At 41.0% G+C, this 20,694-nt stretch overlaps 1 protein-coding gene across 1 annotated transcript; it reads left to right on the top strand.

The window, feature by feature from the left end:
* Positions 1–681: 681 nt before the first annotated feature.
* Positions 682–19,992, top strand: LOC119721783 (protein cycle-like). The gene is made up of 16 exons (XM_038191744.1): positions 682–803; positions 3,319–3,452; positions 4,112–4,168; positions 5,124–5,281; positions 6,254–6,333; positions 6,704–6,796; positions 7,410–7,527; positions 8,705–8,866; positions 10,087–10,220; positions 11,709–11,815; positions 12,612–12,718; positions 14,086–14,236; positions 14,842–14,915; positions 16,308–16,410; positions 17,256–17,356; positions 18,578–19,992. Exons 2-16 carry the CDS (start codon positions 3,385–3,387, stop codon positions 18,931–18,933), a joined length of 1,869 nt encoding a protein of 622 aa, XP_038047672.1. The 5' UTR covers positions 682–803; positions 3,319–3,384; the 3' UTR covers positions 18,934–19,992.
* Positions 19,993–20,694: the final 702 nt, after the last annotated feature.

Genomic DNA, 20,694 nt, shown 5'->3' with positions numbered 1-20,694 from the left:
TTTCTCAACCGTTTAAAACCACCCATGTGATGGGCTCTCGACCAATAGGAATGGGTAAACAGTATTAAGTATTTGGTGAATTTGATTTAATATCCACATTTGCATTCGTGTGACTGAGTAGGAAAATAAAAACCTTAATTATCCTGAAACTGAATGAAATAGTGCTTCTCAGATTTTCAATGTATTTATTCTGTCAAGGTGTACATAGTAAAAGCCCGTCTCCCCCCCCCCCCCCACCATTTATGTGGTTATATAACCCCACAGCCTTGCTAAGACTTAAAAATAACAGTTGAATAAAACAAATAAAAATTAAGAAATCAGTATTTCAAAAAGGTGAACATTTTCGTGAAATATAAGGATAGAAATCATCAAATGGGTCTGTATCGTTTCAAATTCCACGAATTTCCCCTAAAAAAAAACACCAAAAAGTTTATTTTTCAAAAGCATCTTTTTTGGGGTGAAAATGTATGTATCCAAAGACACCATTAAAATAACATTATTTTGGAGGGGGCTTTCATATTGTGAGGATTTTGTAAATCATATGTAGTCATGAGAAACCACAATGTGGACCCCCCCCCCCCCAACCCCCGTCCCGCGCCGCGCCCCCGCATGCAGATCATCAACAGAAAACACTGATGCGAGGGACTTTTGCAAGTCTACCATTATCTAATACACCGGCCATTGTTATTTTTTTTTTTGAGAACGAATGATCCAGCTGAAGGAAAAGTAAATAATATGCCTACAACCGTTTGCTGACGAATGCCAGTTTTGTGAGTGTAAGAAAGGAACATATCTGGAATGAGGTACAGTTAGTGAAATATGTGTATTTTTAAAGATCATTTATTAATAACAGTACCGGCTTTTAGCTGTTGGCCAGCAACGCAACGCAATGAATGCGTGAACTGACTCATGCGTGTATGTCATTGTATGTACAGTACTGCTGGCATGTTGTTATGTTGTGTATGCACCCATGCACCTGTTTTTTAGCTGCGCTACCTCATAATTGATTTCACCTGTAACATTAAAGGTCCTAAATTAATCTCAATGAAATTCATTCATTCAAAAATGATAAGACATGAATCTGGCACTGAGAATATTTCCAGTTTTGTTAGGAACTATTTAGAAAATAGAAAATGTTCTTGACTCTCCATAGACTTTGTACACAGGGTGTCAATTTGCAACATTTTTTCCCATTCGGACAAGGTCGGGCGATAGTAGTAGAGTCCAAGATCGATAGCCGCATTGCGTTTACTAATTGTTTTTTTTTTAAACATTTTTACTCATACCCCCAATCAAAATCTTCGGATTTTACCCCCAAAACAGTCTTTAAAGGGAAAATACAACATTTGCAAACATCAAAAAATAAAACTACCAAATCATTTTGAAATACCTTGCTGGACTGTTAGTGAATGACAGTGTAAAGCATCCTGTAAAATCATGGCACCTGGTATACTGTCATTTTCAAGAAAAGTGCTATTTTTGTATCAATTTCCAACGCTGATCGGCCGACCAGCGTTGGAAAAAAAACTGGCTTTTTTTCAAATACTGGCCCCAGTTGACCATCGCACTTGTTTGCAATCGATTACACACCTATGAACGGGTACAAACCAGCTAGACTGGTTCCCTGACCTTACAATTCCCCAATGTATGTAAACTGCTCTGTTTCTTCTTAAATGGAGTCAGGGAGCCAGACTACAGGAAAATGATTGTTTTTCTTGGTTTTTATAGCTTTTTCGAACCCAAAACCTCAAAAAAGTCAGTGTAACTATATTTGCTATATATTTCCAACCCCCCAATTCCATCCATTTCTGAAAATTACAGCAAAAGCAAATGATGTATATTCCCTTTAAAGGGAAAATACAACATTTGCAAACATCAAAAAATAAAACTGGCAAATCATTTTGAAATACCTTGCTGGACTGTTAGTGAATGACAGTGTAAAGCATCCTGTAAAATCATGGCACCTGGTATACTGTCATTTTCAAGAAAAGTGGTATTTTTGTATCAATTTCCAACGCTGGTCGGCCGACCAGCGTTGGAAAAAAAATGGCTTTTTTTCAAATACTGGCCCAATTGACCATCGCACTTGTTTGCAATCGATTACACACCTATGAATGGGTACAAGCCAGCTAGACTGGTTCCCTGAGCTTACAATTCCCCAGTGTATGTAAACTGCTCTGTTTCTTCTTATATGGAGTCAGGGAACCAGACTCCAGGAAAATGATTGTTTTTCTTGGTTTTTATAGCATTTTCGAACCCAAAACCTCAAAAAAGTCAGTGTAACTATATTTGCTATATATTTCCAACCCCCCAATTCCATCCATTTCTGAAAATTACAGCAAAAGCAAATGATGTATTCCCTTTAAACTGCCTTATGGGCCACTGTTGGCTTCAGTGGAAATTGAAAATACAAGTGGTGGTGGTTAGGTTCACATACCTTTGTGGGAAGAAAAGAGAAATTTCACCTTCAGTTCAGGAAACATCCTCGTCACACACGCCATGTTTGAGGCTACTATTTTTAATTCAGGAAAGATTGACTTGTGCATGGCTCTGGCTAGCCCCATAAATGTGGCCTATTTACTGGACTGCTTCCGTAAACATAGGCCACACATCCACATGTACAAAAACGTGTCGCACTTTGCCGAATTTTGATTTTCACATTTAGGCTTAGTTTGTAGGGGTTTTTTTGCTTTAGAAGCATACTCACCCTCTTTATAGGCTAATCAGAAAGTGCTGCCTTTTTCAGATGGCTAATTTTTGTGAAATTTCCAGATTCATTTGCACACGTTTGCGTATCAAAATTTCAACACGAAATTTCACAAAAATTAGCCATCTGAAAAAGGCAGCACTTTCTGATTAGCCTATAAAGAGGGTGAGTATGCTTCTAAAGCAAAAAAAACCCTACAAACTAAGCCTAAATGTGAAAATCAAAATTCGGCAAAGTGCGACACGTTTTTGTACATGTGGATGTGTGGCCTATGTTTACGGAGGCAGTCCAGTAAATAGGCCACATTTATGGGGCTAGGCTCTGGCTAGACTGTTTCCAGCGAGACTGAAGTTGTACCTTGTACTTGTAGTTGTACACTTACCCACGCATCCATTATCCAAAACTTGGTTCAATTTCAGTTCCATTTCATTACAATTTTGTGTTCAGGAGCAAAAGTGGACCTCAGAAACGGAGCTAGTGTCTCAAAAAAGATGGACCAAAAACTCACAAACTGGAGTTTGAAGCAAAAGGAACAAAGCTTATCAACTTATCATTACTATAACCACGTGACACAAATTTGGTATTATTTTTACCCCACGTGTACTCTGCAGGTATCTCTGACAGTGTGTATCAGGGTGTTTGCTCCGTCCTCTTGACCCCACCGTACCTGTCTGGCCATGGAGAGTTTTCCCAAGCTACGGAAGCTGTCCACCGACTACGGAATGGAGAATTCCGACTTTTTTGGGTAAGGCCTAGTCACAGGCAATAGAGGGTATGCACGGTCGTTTTCCCACAGTAAACTTATGCGAGATGTTACCTCTGTGAGGTCAATTTGTGCATCTCTCTATAGCCTCTGATGATGTCATATGCATGGACCTTATTCCCTTTAAGATCTTGTAGAAATTTTCATCCAGAAAATAGCTGCACAGTTGTTTCAAGGATGTTTTTCAAATTGTCTCGAGCCAGTAAGCTTGGCTAATTCTTACAGAACATTCTGAGCACACCTACATGTATTTAATACTGCACATTCACGAAGGCCCCTTTCAAAGACGGTGAAAGCATCGTGCCAATTCTCGCAAGTGAAATCACTCGGGTGAGACTCGAACCCACGACCTCCTGCTTAATTTCTAGTGCAGATGTCTTACCACTCGACCAACGAGTTTGCCGGAACCGGCTGGGTGGTTTGAATGTAGCAGCGAGTACCGCAATAAGCTATATTCATAAGATAGAATTTGCATCTGGGTAATGTAAATTCAGTATTACCTTTTGCCCGTCACCCATATAAACACTGTAGGGCCTAACACTCAGTGTGTTACCTCCCGAGTGAAAGTTAGGAAACGCATTTATATTAGCAATAAACCCAGTGTGTGCTTCAATCTGTTTTCTTCTTCATTCTTTTGGTAGAGAGGAAAGTGACGAAGACGCCAGCAATGACAGATACACATCAGAAGAAGACAAAAGGTGGGCGTGGTTTGAGGAACATAAACAGGGAGGAAGACTTGTAGCTTAAATAATCCTAACTCCAAGTGATATCAAATAATTGGGTCACATGATCTTAGCATCATTCTGATTTAATTTTGAAAAGTGATCATTATAAGATGGAATATTTGCGTCGGGGTAATATAAATCAAATTAGGTTTTGCCCTTCACCGACGTTGTTTTAAACACTGTATACTCAGTGTGTTACCTCCTGAGTGAAAGTAGGTAAAAATCACTCGGGTGGGACTCGAACCCACGACCTCCTGCTTTCTAGTGCAGATGTCTTACCACTCGACCACCAAGCTAACGGGATCAGTTGGCCGGTTCGAAAAGTGATCATAAAAGATTTTTACTGTAGCTGTTGGATGTTGTTAAACTTATAAGTGCCATTTTTTTGTTTGAAGAGGATTAAAGTGACAAATGCAAACTTAAATCCCTTTGTTGATATTGTATTTATTATTTCTTTATTTCTTAACCACTTTGCGCCGGGTTTATTTTTACCGGAAATTTTGAAATTTTCAAAAGGCAAAATTTCCCAGCCAACTTTTGATATACAGCCAAACACCACCGATTCACAAGAGGGATTTCAACAGTATTTGCACGATATTTCTTGTCAATACTCTGAGGTGTGCACTGGAGCGTAAATTAGACAACAATAGGCCGTGCACAACGGCCCACACAACGATCAGCACATGGTCTGCCTCCACAGACAACACAGACTTTGTGTGTGTATACAAAAGGCACAAGGGATTAGTGTGTTTGAACGTCACCCGGAGGCGAGTGCAGGCAATCTTGACGTCTTAACCCGTCAGTTGTACCTGTGCACAAAAACAGGCAGTTGTTATCACGGCCTCCTGCGTGAACTGGTTAAAAAATAAATCCAGGTTGATTTATTGTTTTGGTTCTTCAATTTATTTAAATTATTTTTCCTTGGCAGGCAAAACCACAGTGAGATTGAGAAGCGTCGTCGAGAGAAGATGAATACCTACATCCAGGAGCTGTGCGCTTTGGTGCCCACCTGCAACTCCATGAAGGCCAAACTGGACAAGCTGACCATCCTCAGGATGGCCGTCCAGCACGTCAAGTCACTAAGAGGTCAGGCACAAGATATTATAATGGCACTTTGAGAGGGCACTTTGTTATACCATTTTCGAGAGCTCCATGCATGGGACACACTGCTTGCATGTACTGTTGCACTGTTGTATAGGGTGAAGTTCACTCGACTTATTTTATTCTGCATGTGCACAAAACCTTAGCGTTCTTCCCGTGAGCGTCAGGCGTCGTCGGCAATGCGTTTGAATGTCTCTCTCAGTGGTCTCCCCGAATCTCCGTACGGTCCCTCCCCCTTCCCCCCCCCTCCCCCGACCACTTGAAATTTGTGTGACTTCGAACACACCAGCCACCCCCCCCCCCCCCACCCACCCAGCCTTTGGAAAATCCTGTTCAAGTCTTCCACCGTATTTTCATCTATGTGCTCCGTGCGCCAATGAAAGAGGGCGCCCTTATACCTAGCAATGATGTCCCATGGGCGGGACATTTCGCTGGTTGACACGCACTGTTCCTTGTGTGTGACGCACGTACACCAGGGGATTTGTTATATGTACACCCAGTGGCCTCGCTTTGCGACAAATGCAAGATGGCATCGGTCTGTCACCTCTAAATGTACTTTCTTTGCTGGTGAGGGGGTACTTGTAAACGGAGCAGATAACACTTAAAAACTCTTCCAAGTTTCACCTCCACGCATTTGTCCATAGTGTATGTGAGCACACACAGTATACAAAATTCTTTGAATTAGCATTCCGTACTTCAAAACACTTCACGAGTCTTTTGTCATTTTTGACGCTGTCATACGTCACTGCGCTCCACATGTGCTCTGGTTTAGGCAACGAAACTCTGTATTAAGGCAGTTATTTAACACTTCATAACCCTCCATATATGGGAAAAACTGAATGGTTTTACATATTGCTCTCAATTTTGTACCAGAATCTGCAACGTCAGTGCTATTTCTATTTTTTCACTTAAAATGTCAGTGTTTTTTCCCTATTTTCTGACTTTTTATTATCACAGGATCTGTGAGTTCAATCCACGAGACCAACATGAAGCCAGCATTCCTAGCAGATGATGAATTGAAAAGGCTCATATTAGAGGTAAAAAGCTGGTTCCTTATCCTCTCCATTATATTCAAAGGACTAAACAGATGAGGGGGAAGGAACCAGTCTGAAGAGAAAACTCAAAATCACTTGTTTCGTTTTAGCTGTGAATCCTGTGATCCCTGGTTTAAGAATTGTTGCATACCGCAGTTACAAGTACTGCATTATGGGGCTTTTGAAAATCTAGGTTTTGTCCACAGCATTGGCTCCAGACTTCAGCTCCATGATTATACACCCCCTTTAGTTGAGAACCTCTGGCTCAATGTAACTACAGTCCGAGATGTACCCAAAGCTGGAGTCAAAACCCAAATTTGAAAAACTTGTCACTGTTCTAAAATTTATGAACGTTTTATTTGTCCTATTTCAGGCTGCAGAGGGGTTCCTGTTTGTAGTAAGCTGCGATCGGGGTCGGATGAATTACGTTTCAGAGTCGGTCAGCCACATCCTTCATATAAGCAGGGTAATATTGTCCAGAAATCTTAGGAAGAGCTGTTTTAACAGTTCTTTTCCAATAATAACACCACTCAAAATCCAAAGATGAATGTTAAAAACCTAACCTGTTGAAGTTTCAGCTCAGTGGATATTACACTTTTTGAGAAAACGGTGAAAAATCACGCACAACCTTTTGAACATGAAACACAATTTTGTCAACAGCAATCTTCATTTCCAAAAATCAGTCAACTGGCTGATCGTCAGAAATCACCTACACTTCTTGGTTTCTTCTAAATGACAGCAAGCCAGACGAAATAATTTCACTGGATGTTTAGTACCAGTACGATCTTTAATTCAAGTATAGCAATTTGATAATTATTTGGTAGGTTACTTTTGGGATAAATGCAAATGATCCTATATGCCGTTAAGATATACTAAAGAAAATCTCTGTTGTCATCTTTCAAGTCACTCATTTTACTTTTGAGCAATTCCACAGATCTATAAACCTCAATGCCAAAACATTTTTAAAAATCCAAATGCCACAAATAAAACACGTACATCATTTTGAAGCTGATCATCTGTATTTTATGGAAATTTGATTTATTTCTAACAATATTCAAACTACTGTTTCAATTTTATAGGAGCATCTGATTGGCCAGAGCCTGTTTGACCTCATGCACCCAAAGGACGTGTCAAAGGTCAAAGAGCAACTCTCCTCCTCCGACCTTGTTCCCAGAGAAAGATACATTGATGCAAAAAGTAAGTACGGGTAATGTAGAAAGGTTGTTTTTGTATTTGTTTCTGACAAACTGGCCTATAACAATACCAGAACCAAGTAGGAAGTATCAATTGACTGTGTGCTTAGTACTTGTTTGGTTCTTCTCGTTAGGACTCCGTAAGGAAGTTTTAACAGGAGGCCAGAAACACCGGGGCAAACCCCTTCTCTTTATATAGCGATAAGTGTCACTGGGTTCTTTTACGTGCATTGCATTACACAACACACGGGACCTAGTACGGCTTTACGTCCCATCCGAAGGACGAAGCAATGATGGTTAGGTGCCTTGCTTAAGGGCACAAGTGTCCAGACCTAGTCTTCAAACCCACATTCTGCCGCCTCTGAAACACCAGAGCATGAGTCCGGTGCTCTTAACCGAAGGCAACGACACTCCATGTAGAAAAGGTCGTTTTGTATTTTTTTTCTGACAAACTGGTCTATTACAATACCAGTACCTATAGGAAATATTAATTGACTGATTTGATTGGTGTGGCAAAATTAGCCTCCTGAGGTGATCGGTGGAGCGTTCTGTTTTCCCGAGGCGTAGCTGTGGGGAAATGGAATGATCCGTGGGGCACTGAAAATTGACTTACACGTTTGCAAACTACCCCTTCATGAATGTAGGGGTAGTTAACGTAAAGTACTTTTTTAAACTGAGGCAGCCGTTGTATAGTCTTTTGGTGGTGCACAGCAAGATAGTAAAAATAGTGAATGTCATGTGACTCACTCTCAACCAATCAAGATACAGAATCACTAGGTGAGGTGTTATAATGGGAAATACATGACGTTATATCAAGATTTTGGTGTAATCATTGTGTGATGTTCTGAAAGGTTATTTTGAGGTCTGTACCTAGATGTATGAATCGGTGCGTCCCCTTGGGTATGATTTTGAAGGTGGAATCACAATTGCTACGAAATGTGCATTGTTCAGTGTTGGGTTTTTGCCGACTTCATTTTCAGATATGTGCATTAAAAGTACTGTAAAGCATGGTGCGTACGAAAGATTTCATGTAGTTTGACAATTTACTTCATTCTGCAAGCATGCTGCAAATAATTTATCCAAAGGAAGAAATTGTCAAACCTTCGTGTGTGCACGCCAACTAACTGGCTTTTGAATTTTCAATGATGTTATCTTTTCTTGCCATCTCGTTGCCATGGTAGCGGGTCTTCCTCTCAAGTCGGACGTGGTGCCCTCCCCGCCTCAGCTGCTCTCCGGTGCGCGTCGCTCCTTCTTCTGCCGGATGAAGATCTTCAACCAAGTCTTGATGGCCAAGCTGGAGGACGATCGGATGTGCAGCAAGAAACGCCTCAAGCAGGGCTCAGGTTAGTGCTGGGACTTTAATATTGAAATTTATAAAGTTTAATTAAAGTTTTTTTTTTTTGCCAAATAATAATAATCGGCATTTTAGAACGCTCTTATTAGTAAACTAAATCACAGCGCTCACAGTATTATTATTACCCCTGATCATTGGGCCAATTAAACATTCCAAATACCATCTCATCTCCCTGGGGAGTATACAGCTCGATGCTGCCTGTTAGGCGCAAGGAAGCTAATTCAATCACAATAACCATCTCTGCCCTCACAGGTACCCATTAACTCCTGGGTGGAGAGAAGCAATGAGTGACAAAGTGCCTTTCCCAAGAGCACACGCACCATAACCCCAGGATGGACTCGAACCCACAACCTGCAGAATTACCCGCAGACCACAATTTCAATGCCCTTAACCATGAGGCCAGGGCACTCCCAAAGGCCCACATACCAACCAACTGTGGCCCTGCACAGGGTTCTCAGTCACTCTGGAAATCAGGGGAAACCTTGAAAAATGAGTTTACATTTCTCCAGTCGGGGAAAACTCAGGGGTGCGTTTTGGCGGTCATAACCAAGAATTGGTTCGGTGGTTTCGTGTCGGTGAATTTCTTCAGCAATTTTAATTGGGTTAGAATTACGCATGATCATGTAGTACTCAAATCCCCAAAACAATTGTCAAAGAGAAACCACCGAACCAATTCTTGGTTATGACCGCCAAAACGCATCCCAGGGTAATTTGGGAAGAACACAAGAAATTAACAGGGAAAACTCAGGGAATTTTACAGTGACCCAGAAGGGAAAGGTTTTCCCCAGCTTGGCGTATGTGCGTCTTGTGCCATGTGTCCAAGTTGTGTTCATTGACTGACTGGCTATGGTGGCTTTTGAGTGTTTATGCAGTGTGAATATCACACACCTCCCCAGACAATAACAATTGGCTGTGCTACATCGACCTCTTGACTTCCCAGCAACCTCATTGAAATGAAAGTATTTCTCATCAAAGTTTGGAAATTTCGCAGGGAAATATCAGATAAAACTTGGGTTGTTTTGTTTTTATAATTTGCTGGGAACCTTGTGTATAAGCATACCAAATTTCATAAAAAAAATTGTCATTGCATTACTGAGATCTGAAGGGGGAGTGGCCAGAACCCCTCCCCCAATAAACAGTGATCTTAATAGGGTTAAACTTTTGTGTTAATCTTTTAATTTTTTCTTGGTTTTTTTTTTTTACCCAAAGACCGGAAGACCTATGTCACCATCCACTGCACAGGGTACCTCAAGAGTTGGCCCTCTGCCAACTTTGGCAGCAGCATGGACAACGAGAACGAGAACGACGGCTGCAATCTCAGCTGCCTGGTTGCCATAGCGAGGGTGGGTAGCTATCCTCACTGTTGTCATGACAACATGGGCATGTCCAACCTTCCACTCAAATGAGCACTTGCGTCCGAAATGCGCCATTTTGGAGTCTAAAAAAAATTTCCAAGGAAGGTATAATGGTTTGAAAGCTTATAAAAAGTAGAACACAAAAACTGCACAAAAGTGTACCTTGAAAGGTGCAGGTTCTGGAATAATTATTGGGCGAAGGAGTTTCAGGGTACAAAATGTTGGTTGTCAAAAAACTGAGCTGTTTCAAAGCCAGTGGTTGATTTGAGAGATCCCCGATTGCCATTTTATGTTAAAAAGCAAAGTTTGCCACATTTTTAAGTACTATTAGGCCAAAAAAAAATATATTCGGTCTCTGGTCAGACCAAAGTTCCGGAATTGACGCGGCCACGCGGCTTTTTTTTTTTTTTTTGCTTTTTTTTTTTTTCCTTCAAGCTTCGATTGTACAGACAAGGTAGGTACTATTTTGCTTTTTTGGTGTCCTCATGTACATTGGTGTCCACCATAATTTGCCTTGGTGCTTTCGATCATTTGCCTTGGTGCAATTTCCCATTCCTTGGTGCTCTTTGGTAAAAAAAATTGAGGAGGTGCGGAAATAGAGGGCGCTGTCGGAGCTACCGCGGAACATTTTGGAAAAAAAAAAGATTGACGCGCATGATTAAAATCGACGCGCGCGCTGACCAGAGACCGACTTTTTTTTTTTTTGGCCTTACTAACATTGTGACATAGCATTACGGGCTTAGGGCTTCCAACTCGCGCCCATTGATCCAGAAGTTATTGACAAACTGGGAGACTTCGAACATAGGTCTAGATAACTCAGTTAATAGAGTGTCGGATCGGAAATCCGATCCTGTCGATTTCTTTGATCTACCTCGCAGTGAGTTGCCCTTTGGCTTATTTGAAAATTTGTTATGGAAGAAGCTTGATCGGATCTCAGAAGCTGTGGGCCAACGAATTTGTGTTCATGCATGAGTCACGTGATTGTGCCATGTGATTTCTGGAAGGAGTAGTGTTTTGAGTAGAAACCGGGTTTTTGACCCCAGTGATCCCATGATGACCTTTGACCCCAGTTTGGTCATGTGACATGTTGGGGTTGGGCTACTAATACTTTTGACAAAGTTTGGCTAAAATCGGTCAAAATATGTAGGAACAATTGTAACATTTGTTACTAACAAATCAACGGTTGTTACTTAGTATCTAACTAACGGAGAGACATGATGACTTGTTCAGCTGCTATCCCACCGCTTAAAACGCATTTCTGTGAGTTATTCAGTTACCATTTTCCTATTTTCGAAATAGCTCATGCACATATGGGTTTATGGCTTCTGACTAGCTGCTCCCTTCAACAGATACATTTTAAAAGTTGCTCAAATGTTGGTAAGATGGGCCCCATTCAAGCATTGCTTTAAACTGCTTGCTTCTGTACCTTTGTATGTAACGTTTTCCTGTCTTTCTTGTATTTTTTTTCATGGACAGCCTATTCAAATGCCCCATTCGTCCAACAAGGAGAGCAGCACAATCCAGCCGGCAGAGTTTGTGTCGAGGCACGCCGTGGACGGCAAATACACTTTCGTGGACCAAAGGTAGGTCTGGGAAAAAACTTCACAAGGGTGAAAAAGCTGTCCTTAATACTCATTTTGTGGGATCCAGTCACATTTCATCCTTTACTGTGCTGTGTCTTGGAGATTGTCATTTCAGTGGTCTGGATTGGTCACGTCTCTAGTCTCTGGTACTTGTGTGACTGGTAACCATGCCACTTGTACCCACACTCTTTTCAGTGGAGCCCTGTGGTCCAATGGTTACGGTGTTCGACTCACTTGCCGCGGTACGTGGGTTCGAACCCGGACAGGGAACATGGTGCTTGTGTTCTTGGGCAAGACACTTTACCACAATTGCCTCTCTCCACCCAGGAGCATAAATGGGTACCTGTGAAGGCAGAGACCCGAATGCGCTGATCTCGAGCTGCTGCAAAAACTGGTCTCATGGCCTGATGAACAGGGGTAATAATTGTGAAGCGCTTTGAGACCTTTGGTATAAAGCGCTATATAAGCACTATATGTTATATTATATATTTTCACCAGTTGTTCAACTATATTTCCGAGAGTGTGGCCTTTTTCGCTTAGGGTGTAGGACTCATGATCCTGCTGCTGACCATTATTTTGTGTCCTTGGGCATTCCACTTTATCCCCATTTGTCCCCATTGCTATCCCATCCAAGAAAACTGGAAAGAACAGCAGCTGAGACAACCCATATTGACCTGAGACAGGCCCCACTTTTACCTACTGTTGCAATCGGAGCAAAGTTGTCGGAGAGCAGTGAACGGCAAGACGAAAATTGGCACGGAAGCTGTAAAAACATTTTTCATTTCTTTTTTTGTAGGGCTACAGCAGTGCTAGGTTACCTACCTCAAGAGCTCCTAGGCACATCGTGCTACGAGTACTTCCACTCAGAAGACATCCATCACATGGCAGAGAGCCACAAAGCTGGTACGATTTCTGACGTCAAAACAAAATCATTGAATGTATACTTAAGGCCAAAAAAATAAGTCTCCGGTTTCTGGTATGGAGCTTGCCCCTGTTTTTTTTGCTTCAAATGTCGGCTGAGGACTGCAATTGGTGCCCGACTAAACTTAGTGAAAATATATGGGAGTCCAGAGAGGCCACATAAAGCTTATTCTCGATCATATCCCCATCTAAAAACACGTTAAAATTGTGCAGCAGCAGGATTCCAGTCAAACCAGTGAGTTTGGCAGTTTTGAGACATCATCTTTTATTGAAAAAAAAAACTTTTTCATTTTGCCGACGCGCATGGCTATGGCGACGCGCGCGCATACCAGAAACCGGAGACTTATTTTTTTTGGCCTAAGCACTCAGCATGGTGGATTGAGGTACCCCTGTGATGTCAGTGCGGCGATCGCAGTTTAGGTGGCATTGCACTCATAGGCACGTCGCACACATTCTTCACTCGAGCACGGATACTCTACACAAGGATAAACAACTCATCTGAGCTTGTGTATAAAATGTGCGGAATGGTTTGTCTACATGCATGATATGCCGCGTCGTGCGCGCGCCATGATCGCCGACAGCAGGCGTCTCGTGCACGTGCACGCACGATGTGCAAGTGCCATATCATGCATCTAACCAGAAGTTTGGGGAAGTCGTTTTATCCTTAGAGCGAGCCTTTTGTGATCAGTTGTATGAATTTTATCAATGAACATGATCTAATGCATCCCAATCAGTCAGGATTTCGCCCAATGCACTCCACAACCACAATTCTTGCCAAACTGGTCAATCAATGGAGCGGAAATGTTGAACGTGGCGACCTGACAGGAGTGGCTTTCACAGACCTCAGAAAATCTTTCAATACCGTCAACCGAAATTAATCAGAAATAAATAAATCTTTGTGTAGAGAATCCATGATTTGAGACTAACAGCGTGTAATAAAAAGCCTTATCCGCCAACTTGGGAAGGGGGGCAGAAAAAAACCTGCCTCTTTTATTTTTCAAAAAGTCAGACGAGAATCTATATTTTTATTTACTCTGCCTTTAATACAGAATGTGGAAAAAATCTTACAACCTGACGCCACTTTTTTCTTCATATATCATCTCAATGAAGGTCAGTCATTGCAAAAATGATGATAAGACATGAATCTGGACCTGGGAAATGTTTCTAAATACTTAAAAAATTGTCTTGACTCTCCATTGACTTTGTACACAATCGCGGAAGTGGCGTCAGGTTGCAACATTTTTTCCCCAGAATGTTTTTCCAATCTTTCCAACCACTGTTCCAACCCTTAAATTTGTTCTCTCTGAACATTTTTCTCCCCGTTTTTGACCCCTCTCTCAATCTACCAGTTTTGCTTGCCAAGGAGAAGATTTTAACCAACGTCTATCGACTGCGGGCAAAGAACGGCGTCTTTGTCCAGCTCCAGACCAGAATGTTCTGCTTCCGCAACCCATGGACTAAAGATGTGGAGTACATTGTCTGCACCAACACGGTGGTCAGGTAAGTCATTTTTTTGTACCAATTGGTCGAGTAGCTATTTGTGTATTAAAATTTTCAACACAATAAGCCTTGAAGGCATGTAGGATCAAATTATAGGTTTTGCCCTTCACCGACGTTTAAACACTGTATACTCAGTGTGTTACCTCCCGAGTGAAAGTTTGAAAAAATCACTCGGGTAGCTTGGTGGTCGAGTGGTAAGACATCTGCACTAGAAAGCAGGAGATCGTGGGTTTGAGTCCCACCCGAGTGATTTTTTCAAACTTTCACTCGGGAGGTAACACACTGAGTATACAGTGTTTAAACGTCGGTGAAGGGCAAAACCTAATTTGATTTTATATATCACCCCGACGCAAAATTCCATCTTATAATAGCATGTAGGATCATTTGCTTTTCATGCATTTTGTTTGATTCCCGATAATAACACCACTCAAAATCCAAAGAAGAATGTTCAAAGCCTAGCATGTTGAAGTTTCAGCTCAGTGGATATTACACTTTTTGAGAAAACAGTGGAAAACCATGTACAACCTTTTGATCATGAAAAACCATTTTTTAAAAATCAGTCAATTGTTAAACTGATCGTAGCTGTATATTTATTTTCTGTACAGACCAGATACAGTTATTGAGACATCAGATGTGGGAAGTAAAAGTGACCGTGTTGACAAAATCATCTGTGAAGTTGGTAAGTTGAGCATCTAAAGACAATTATAAGGCAATGAAATCACAGCTCCAACACAATTCAAATCACAAGTCAATCACAAGTCAATCACAACTCAAATTACAAGTGAATCACAAGACAATCACAAGTCAAGTACTAGACGATCACAAGTCATATCACAAGTCAATCGCTAGTCAATCACAAGTTAATCACTAGTTAATTAATCACAAGTCAATTACAAGTCAATCACAGGTCAAATCACAAAGAAATCACAAGTCAATCACGACTCAAATTACAAGTTAATCACAAGACAATCACAAGTCAATCACTAGACAATCACAAGTCAATCACTAGCCAATCACAAGTCAATCACAAGTCAATCACTAGTCAATCACTAGTCAATCACAAGTTAATCGCTAGTTAATTAATCACAAATCAATTACAAGTCAATCAGAGGTCAAATCACAAAGCAATCACAAGTCAATCACAGGTGAATCACTGGTCAATCAAAAAGCAATCACACGTCCATCACACATCAAATCACAAGTCATCACAAGTCAATGCGCTGACTTGTGATGACCCTTTATTGACTTGTAATTTGAATTGTGCTTGACTTATGATAACTTTTGATGACTTCCGATGACTTGTGATTGACTTGTGACTGACTTGTGATTGACTTGTGATGACTTGTGATTGACTTGTGATTTGAATTTTGAACACTAATGATGGCTCCTGATTGACTTGCGATGACTTGTGATTTGAATTGTGATTGACTTATGATAACTTCTGATGACTTTGTGATGACTTCTGATTGACTTCTGATTGACTTGTAATTTGAATTTTGAACACTCATGATGGCTCCTGATTGACTTGCAATGACTTGTGATTTGAATTGTGATTGACTTATGATAACTTGTGATGACTTTGTGATGACTTGTGATTGACTTGTGATGACTTGTGATTGACTTGTGATTTGAATTTTGAACGCTCATGATGGCTCCTGATTGATTTGCGATGACTTGTGATTTGAATTGTGATTGATTTATGATAACTTTTGATGACTTTGTGATGACGTCTGATTGACTTGTGATTGACTTGCAATGACTTGTGATTTGAATTTTTGATCACTCATGATAACTCCCGATTGACTTTATGCTCCTGATTGTCTTGTGATTGACTTGTGATTGACTTGTGATTGACTTGTGATTGACTTGTGATTGACTTGTGATTTTAATTTTGATGACTCATGATGACGCCTGATTGTCTTGTGATGCCTTTGTGATGACTCCTTAGGGACTTGTGATGATCTGCGATTTGAATTGTGATTGACTTTTGATGACTCCACTCCGACTCTAGGAATGGGCACGGAGTTGTGAATTCCTGACAAGACTACTTTGCTTTTTCTCCCTGTTGTAGATTCATCCAAATCTGTGTCTGTTCCCGGTGTGCCCCTCAACACCCACCTAGGGGCGGGCAGGATCGGACGCATGATTGCTGAGGAGATTCTGGAAAATGAAAAGTGAGTGTTCAGCCGTGTCCATATTTCTTTATGGCTATGGCTAGCAATAGCACATGTCTATGGGAAGCGGCTGCAGCCACTTGCCATAGACATGTGTTTTACTGCCAGTATTGAATCTCTTCAGGGTTTGCGATTTTTTTTGTACATTTTAAAAGTTTACAAGAGTGATTTTACAACTTGTTATAGCGCAGTTCCACGGTGTTTGACATACAGTTTGGACAATTCGACAGTGTGCATATTACAAGTTATTATCGCGAAGTGAATTTTAATCATCAATACATGTGTTAGGTTTTGCCCTTCATGTCGGTAAAAGGGCAAAACCTAATATTGATTTACATCGCCCCAACGCAAATTCCATCTTATGAATAGTTTCATTGCGGTACCCGCTGCCACATCAGATTCGAACCAGCCAACCGATCCCACAAGCTGGGTGGTCGAGTGGTAAGAAATCCGCACTAGAAAGCAGGAGGTCGTGGGTTCGAGTCCCACCCGAGTGATTTTTCCAACTTTCACTTGGGAGGTAACACACTGAGTATACAGTGTTTAAACGTCGGTGAAGGACAAAACCTAATATTGATTTACATCACCCCGACGTACATGAATGTTAATCATGATAAAAGTATCAGCTACCAAATACTACAGTGATTTAAAAACAAAGTTATTTGTCCACCTTTTTTTGTTGTAGAAGAAATCAGCTTAAAACACCATGGTGTCAGACGTGCTCAAACAAATTTTTTTTTGGTGTGTACTTATTATGCATTTACTTATGTTGCAGATCAATGCAAATTTGATTTTAATCTGCTCTTGGTCCTATTTTAAAAAAAAATGTTTGTATCCATTTGCAGGAACGATCCTTCGTACGGTATGAACAGCCCCAGCGATGTCATGCTGAACGGGTCCCGAGCACCGACGCCTAGAGCCGAGAAGGCCGTGGAGACAGTACAAGGTATGAGGCCAGTAAACAAAATGTAGAATTGAATTGTAGAAATGAAAACCAATATAGCAACTTCAACTGCTTGTGTAAAGAAAACTGCATACAATATCTCCCAATAGACCTTAAAGGGAATATACAACATTTGCAAACATCGAAAAATAAAACTACCAAGTTTTTACGAAATACCTTACTAGGATGTTGGTAAATGACAGTCTAAAGCATCCTGTCAAATTATGGCACCTGGTGTGAAGTCAGTTTCAAGAAAATTGTATTTTTGTATAAATTTCCAACGGTGGTCAGCCGACCACCGTTGGAAAAACCTAACTATTTTCAACTACTGCTCCAAATTTACCATTTTTTTTTCAGTCCAAATTTTGTTTGCTGTTGGTTACTTGTTCATGAATGGGTGCAGGCCAGCTAGACTGGTTCCCTTACCTTACAATTTTCCGGCATCTATAAATTGATCCATTATGTCTTTAGTGGAGTCAGGGAACCAGACTACTCCACCATTTGTGTTTTTCTTGGTTTTTCCAGCATTTTCGAACACAAAACTTCAAATATGTCAGTGTAACATTATTTGATCTATATCATAGTAACCCCTCAAATAGTTCATTTCTGAAAATTACAGCAAAAGCCAATGATGTATATTCCCTTTAAACGTAGCAGCCATGTTAGAGGGCAACGCCTTTGTTTTGCTGGGATATGCATAAGTGAACCTTTTGTGTGTTAATTGTTACTGAATTAAAATAACAAAAAATGACCTTTATGATGGCTGCTACAAATAAGGTTTATCCCTTGTCAGACAGTGCTGAAGGAATACTGTTTGGTAATATGGACTTTTTCTTATGATACACCTTTGGGTAAAGCAGAAATTTTGCCGCCAGCTTTTTCTGTAATTGGGAATTGCTTGTATTTGGACCTGTACCATTTTTTCATTACCTGCTTAAATAGTGTCCCCCTCCCCTCCCCAAGCAGTAGTCTCACCAGGCTTCCCTAAGCGGAGGAGCTTCCCACAATGCTGATTAGAAAACAAATTGAGAAAAAAATTTACAACTCTCTCAAAACCATTCTTACTTCCCCACCTTGACAAAAAAAAGATGCCCCGCCATTAACTTTGTCTAGAGCCACCAATTCAAATTTCCCCCTTCTTGACTAAATAGATGTGCCACTGTCATCTCTGCCCGTCCTTTTTTCAAACATCAATTCAGAATCCTTTATTGTTTGAATGTTTAGCCCAACAAGCTGAGAAAGTCAGCTTCTTTGGTTCGGCCTCGTCCGGCCAACCCCTGCTCCCCAACGCCTCGCTGACCCCCTCCGACAACCCCGGCCTCCTAGGCCAGATGTCCTCCCTACTGGCCATGACGTCAACCAGCGCTGCGGGAAACGTCCCCGCAGCCAACAGCAACGGCAACAACGGCGACAGCAACGGCGGGGGGAATAATAACAATGGGGGCGGGGATAGCGTAGGCCCGCCCCCTCCTGCGGGCGGTGACGACGAGGCTATGATGGCGTTCATCATGAGCTTGCTGCAGGCCGACGCCGGGCTGGGCGGCTCGGTGGACCTCACCGACCTACCCTGGCCGTTATGAGGTTAGAGTTACTGAGAGGTTATTCAACAGGACCCAGTGTATATTTACAGCGAAATTAAGGTGCTTATCATGTGTGTGTGACATTACTGAAACAAAACCAAAATATATATTGTAACCTCTAGAAATTGAATCAAAAATATATAGACCAAAGTTTGTAAGATGTAGTGGAAGTTTGCAAGCCAAAAGCCGAGATTTCTGGAGGGGGGGATGTGTTAATAAAATCTTGAAATATAAAATTTGTAATTTGTAATGTCCTAAAATATCCGTACAAAAAAAAACAATAGAAAATTTCCTATACCAAAGGTGGGGTGGGAAGGCTGGACACCATGTGACAATCGGTGGCGCTGTTTATAATAGAAACTTGTATATGGGTACATGCTACGCATTTTTTGGTGATATCCAAATGGTTTCTACTGTTCACCATTCACCGTTTTATTGTTAAGTCAAACTGAAGTAGAGCTTTGGGTAAATTTTGGTAAGAATAGGATGTGAGAAAAAGAAACAGCATGTTTGCATTAAGGGCCGTTTATTTACATGACATCCTTCTCCCATTTTGGCTTCGTGCTTAGAGCTTTGTCAAGTACATGTCACAGTTGTTTGTCTGCAACCGTGACAGTGTCTGGGTCGTCGTGTTTCGTGTCGCACGTCTTGTCATATGCAATCACTGAGTTGGGCAGTATTTTAATATAAGTGAACTGCACAATTTATGTACTTATTACACGCGCGTGCAACCAAAAAAAAAAAAAAAAATGTCAAACACTGTACTGCCTGTTATAGATTTGGCTAGATTAAATTTTAAAAAGTTGAAAAAGTGCCATTAGTAGCATTGGATTTGTATAAGTAGCCCACCGGTTTAAGTTAATTTCTGTGAAGTGATGTATAGTGTGTACGTCTTGTCGTTTGGTAAAACTAGAGTTGTTATCGTGTCAAGTCACTTGTCAGGTCCGAAGTAGCAAGTGATGAAAATTTAACAAAGGAATGCCTATGTCACAGATCAGTTTAATACAGGGTGACTACAAAAAAACAGAACCCTCAAGCGTCCTCTTTTTCACAGCTTTTTTTTTTTTTAAATGCATCACAAATATCTATACATATTTAGAGAGTAAAGTCCATTAGGCCAAAAAAAAGGCTCCTGTTTCTGGTATGAAGCTTGCCCCAAAAGTGGTGCGGCGACGTGGCTTTTATTTGGGGGGGGGGGGGGGACTTTTTTTTTCTTCAAATGTCGGCTGATGACTGCAAATGGTGCCAAACTAAATTTAGTGCAAAATATATGGGAGTCCAGAGAGGCCACATAAAGCTTATACTCGATCGTAACCCCATCTAATAAAAACATGTTAAAATTGTGCAGCAGTAGGAGTCCAGCCAAACCAGTGAGTTTGGCAGTTTTGAGACATTATCTTACATTGAAAAAAATAAAAAAATAAAATTTCATTTTGCCGACGCGCATGGCTACGGCGACGCGCGCGCATACTGGAAACCGGAGACTTTTTTTGTTTGGCCTTAGCTTTTCAACAACAAAAAAGTCCTTCCAATCGGGTCAATATTTTAATATTGAATTGCGGCCAATTCAAAAGAAGCGCCTGTTTTTTCAATCTGTCCACTGTCTCAATTGTCATTTGTTAAGAATGGATTTGAGGCTAGGGTAGTTTTGCTTTCCGAGTTTAACGTTTTGATCTTTCTTTATTTGTACATTTTATTTTTTATTTTTGCAACAATGGTCATTCATCCTTTGGAAGTAATGGTAGTCCTGACAAGGACTGT

Source organism: Patiria miniata, unplaced genomic scaffold (genome assembly GCF_015706575.1).
Source record: "Patiria miniata isolate m_02_andy unplaced genomic scaffold, ASM1570657v1 HiC_scaffold_1, whole genome shotgun sequence".
Classification (NCBI taxonomy): Eukaryota; Metazoa; Echinodermata; class Asteroidea; order Valvatida; family Asterinidae; genus Patiria; species Patiria miniata.
The sequence above is the reverse complement of the archived record's forward strand: the minus strand, read 5'-3'. Positions and strand labels throughout refer to the sequence as shown.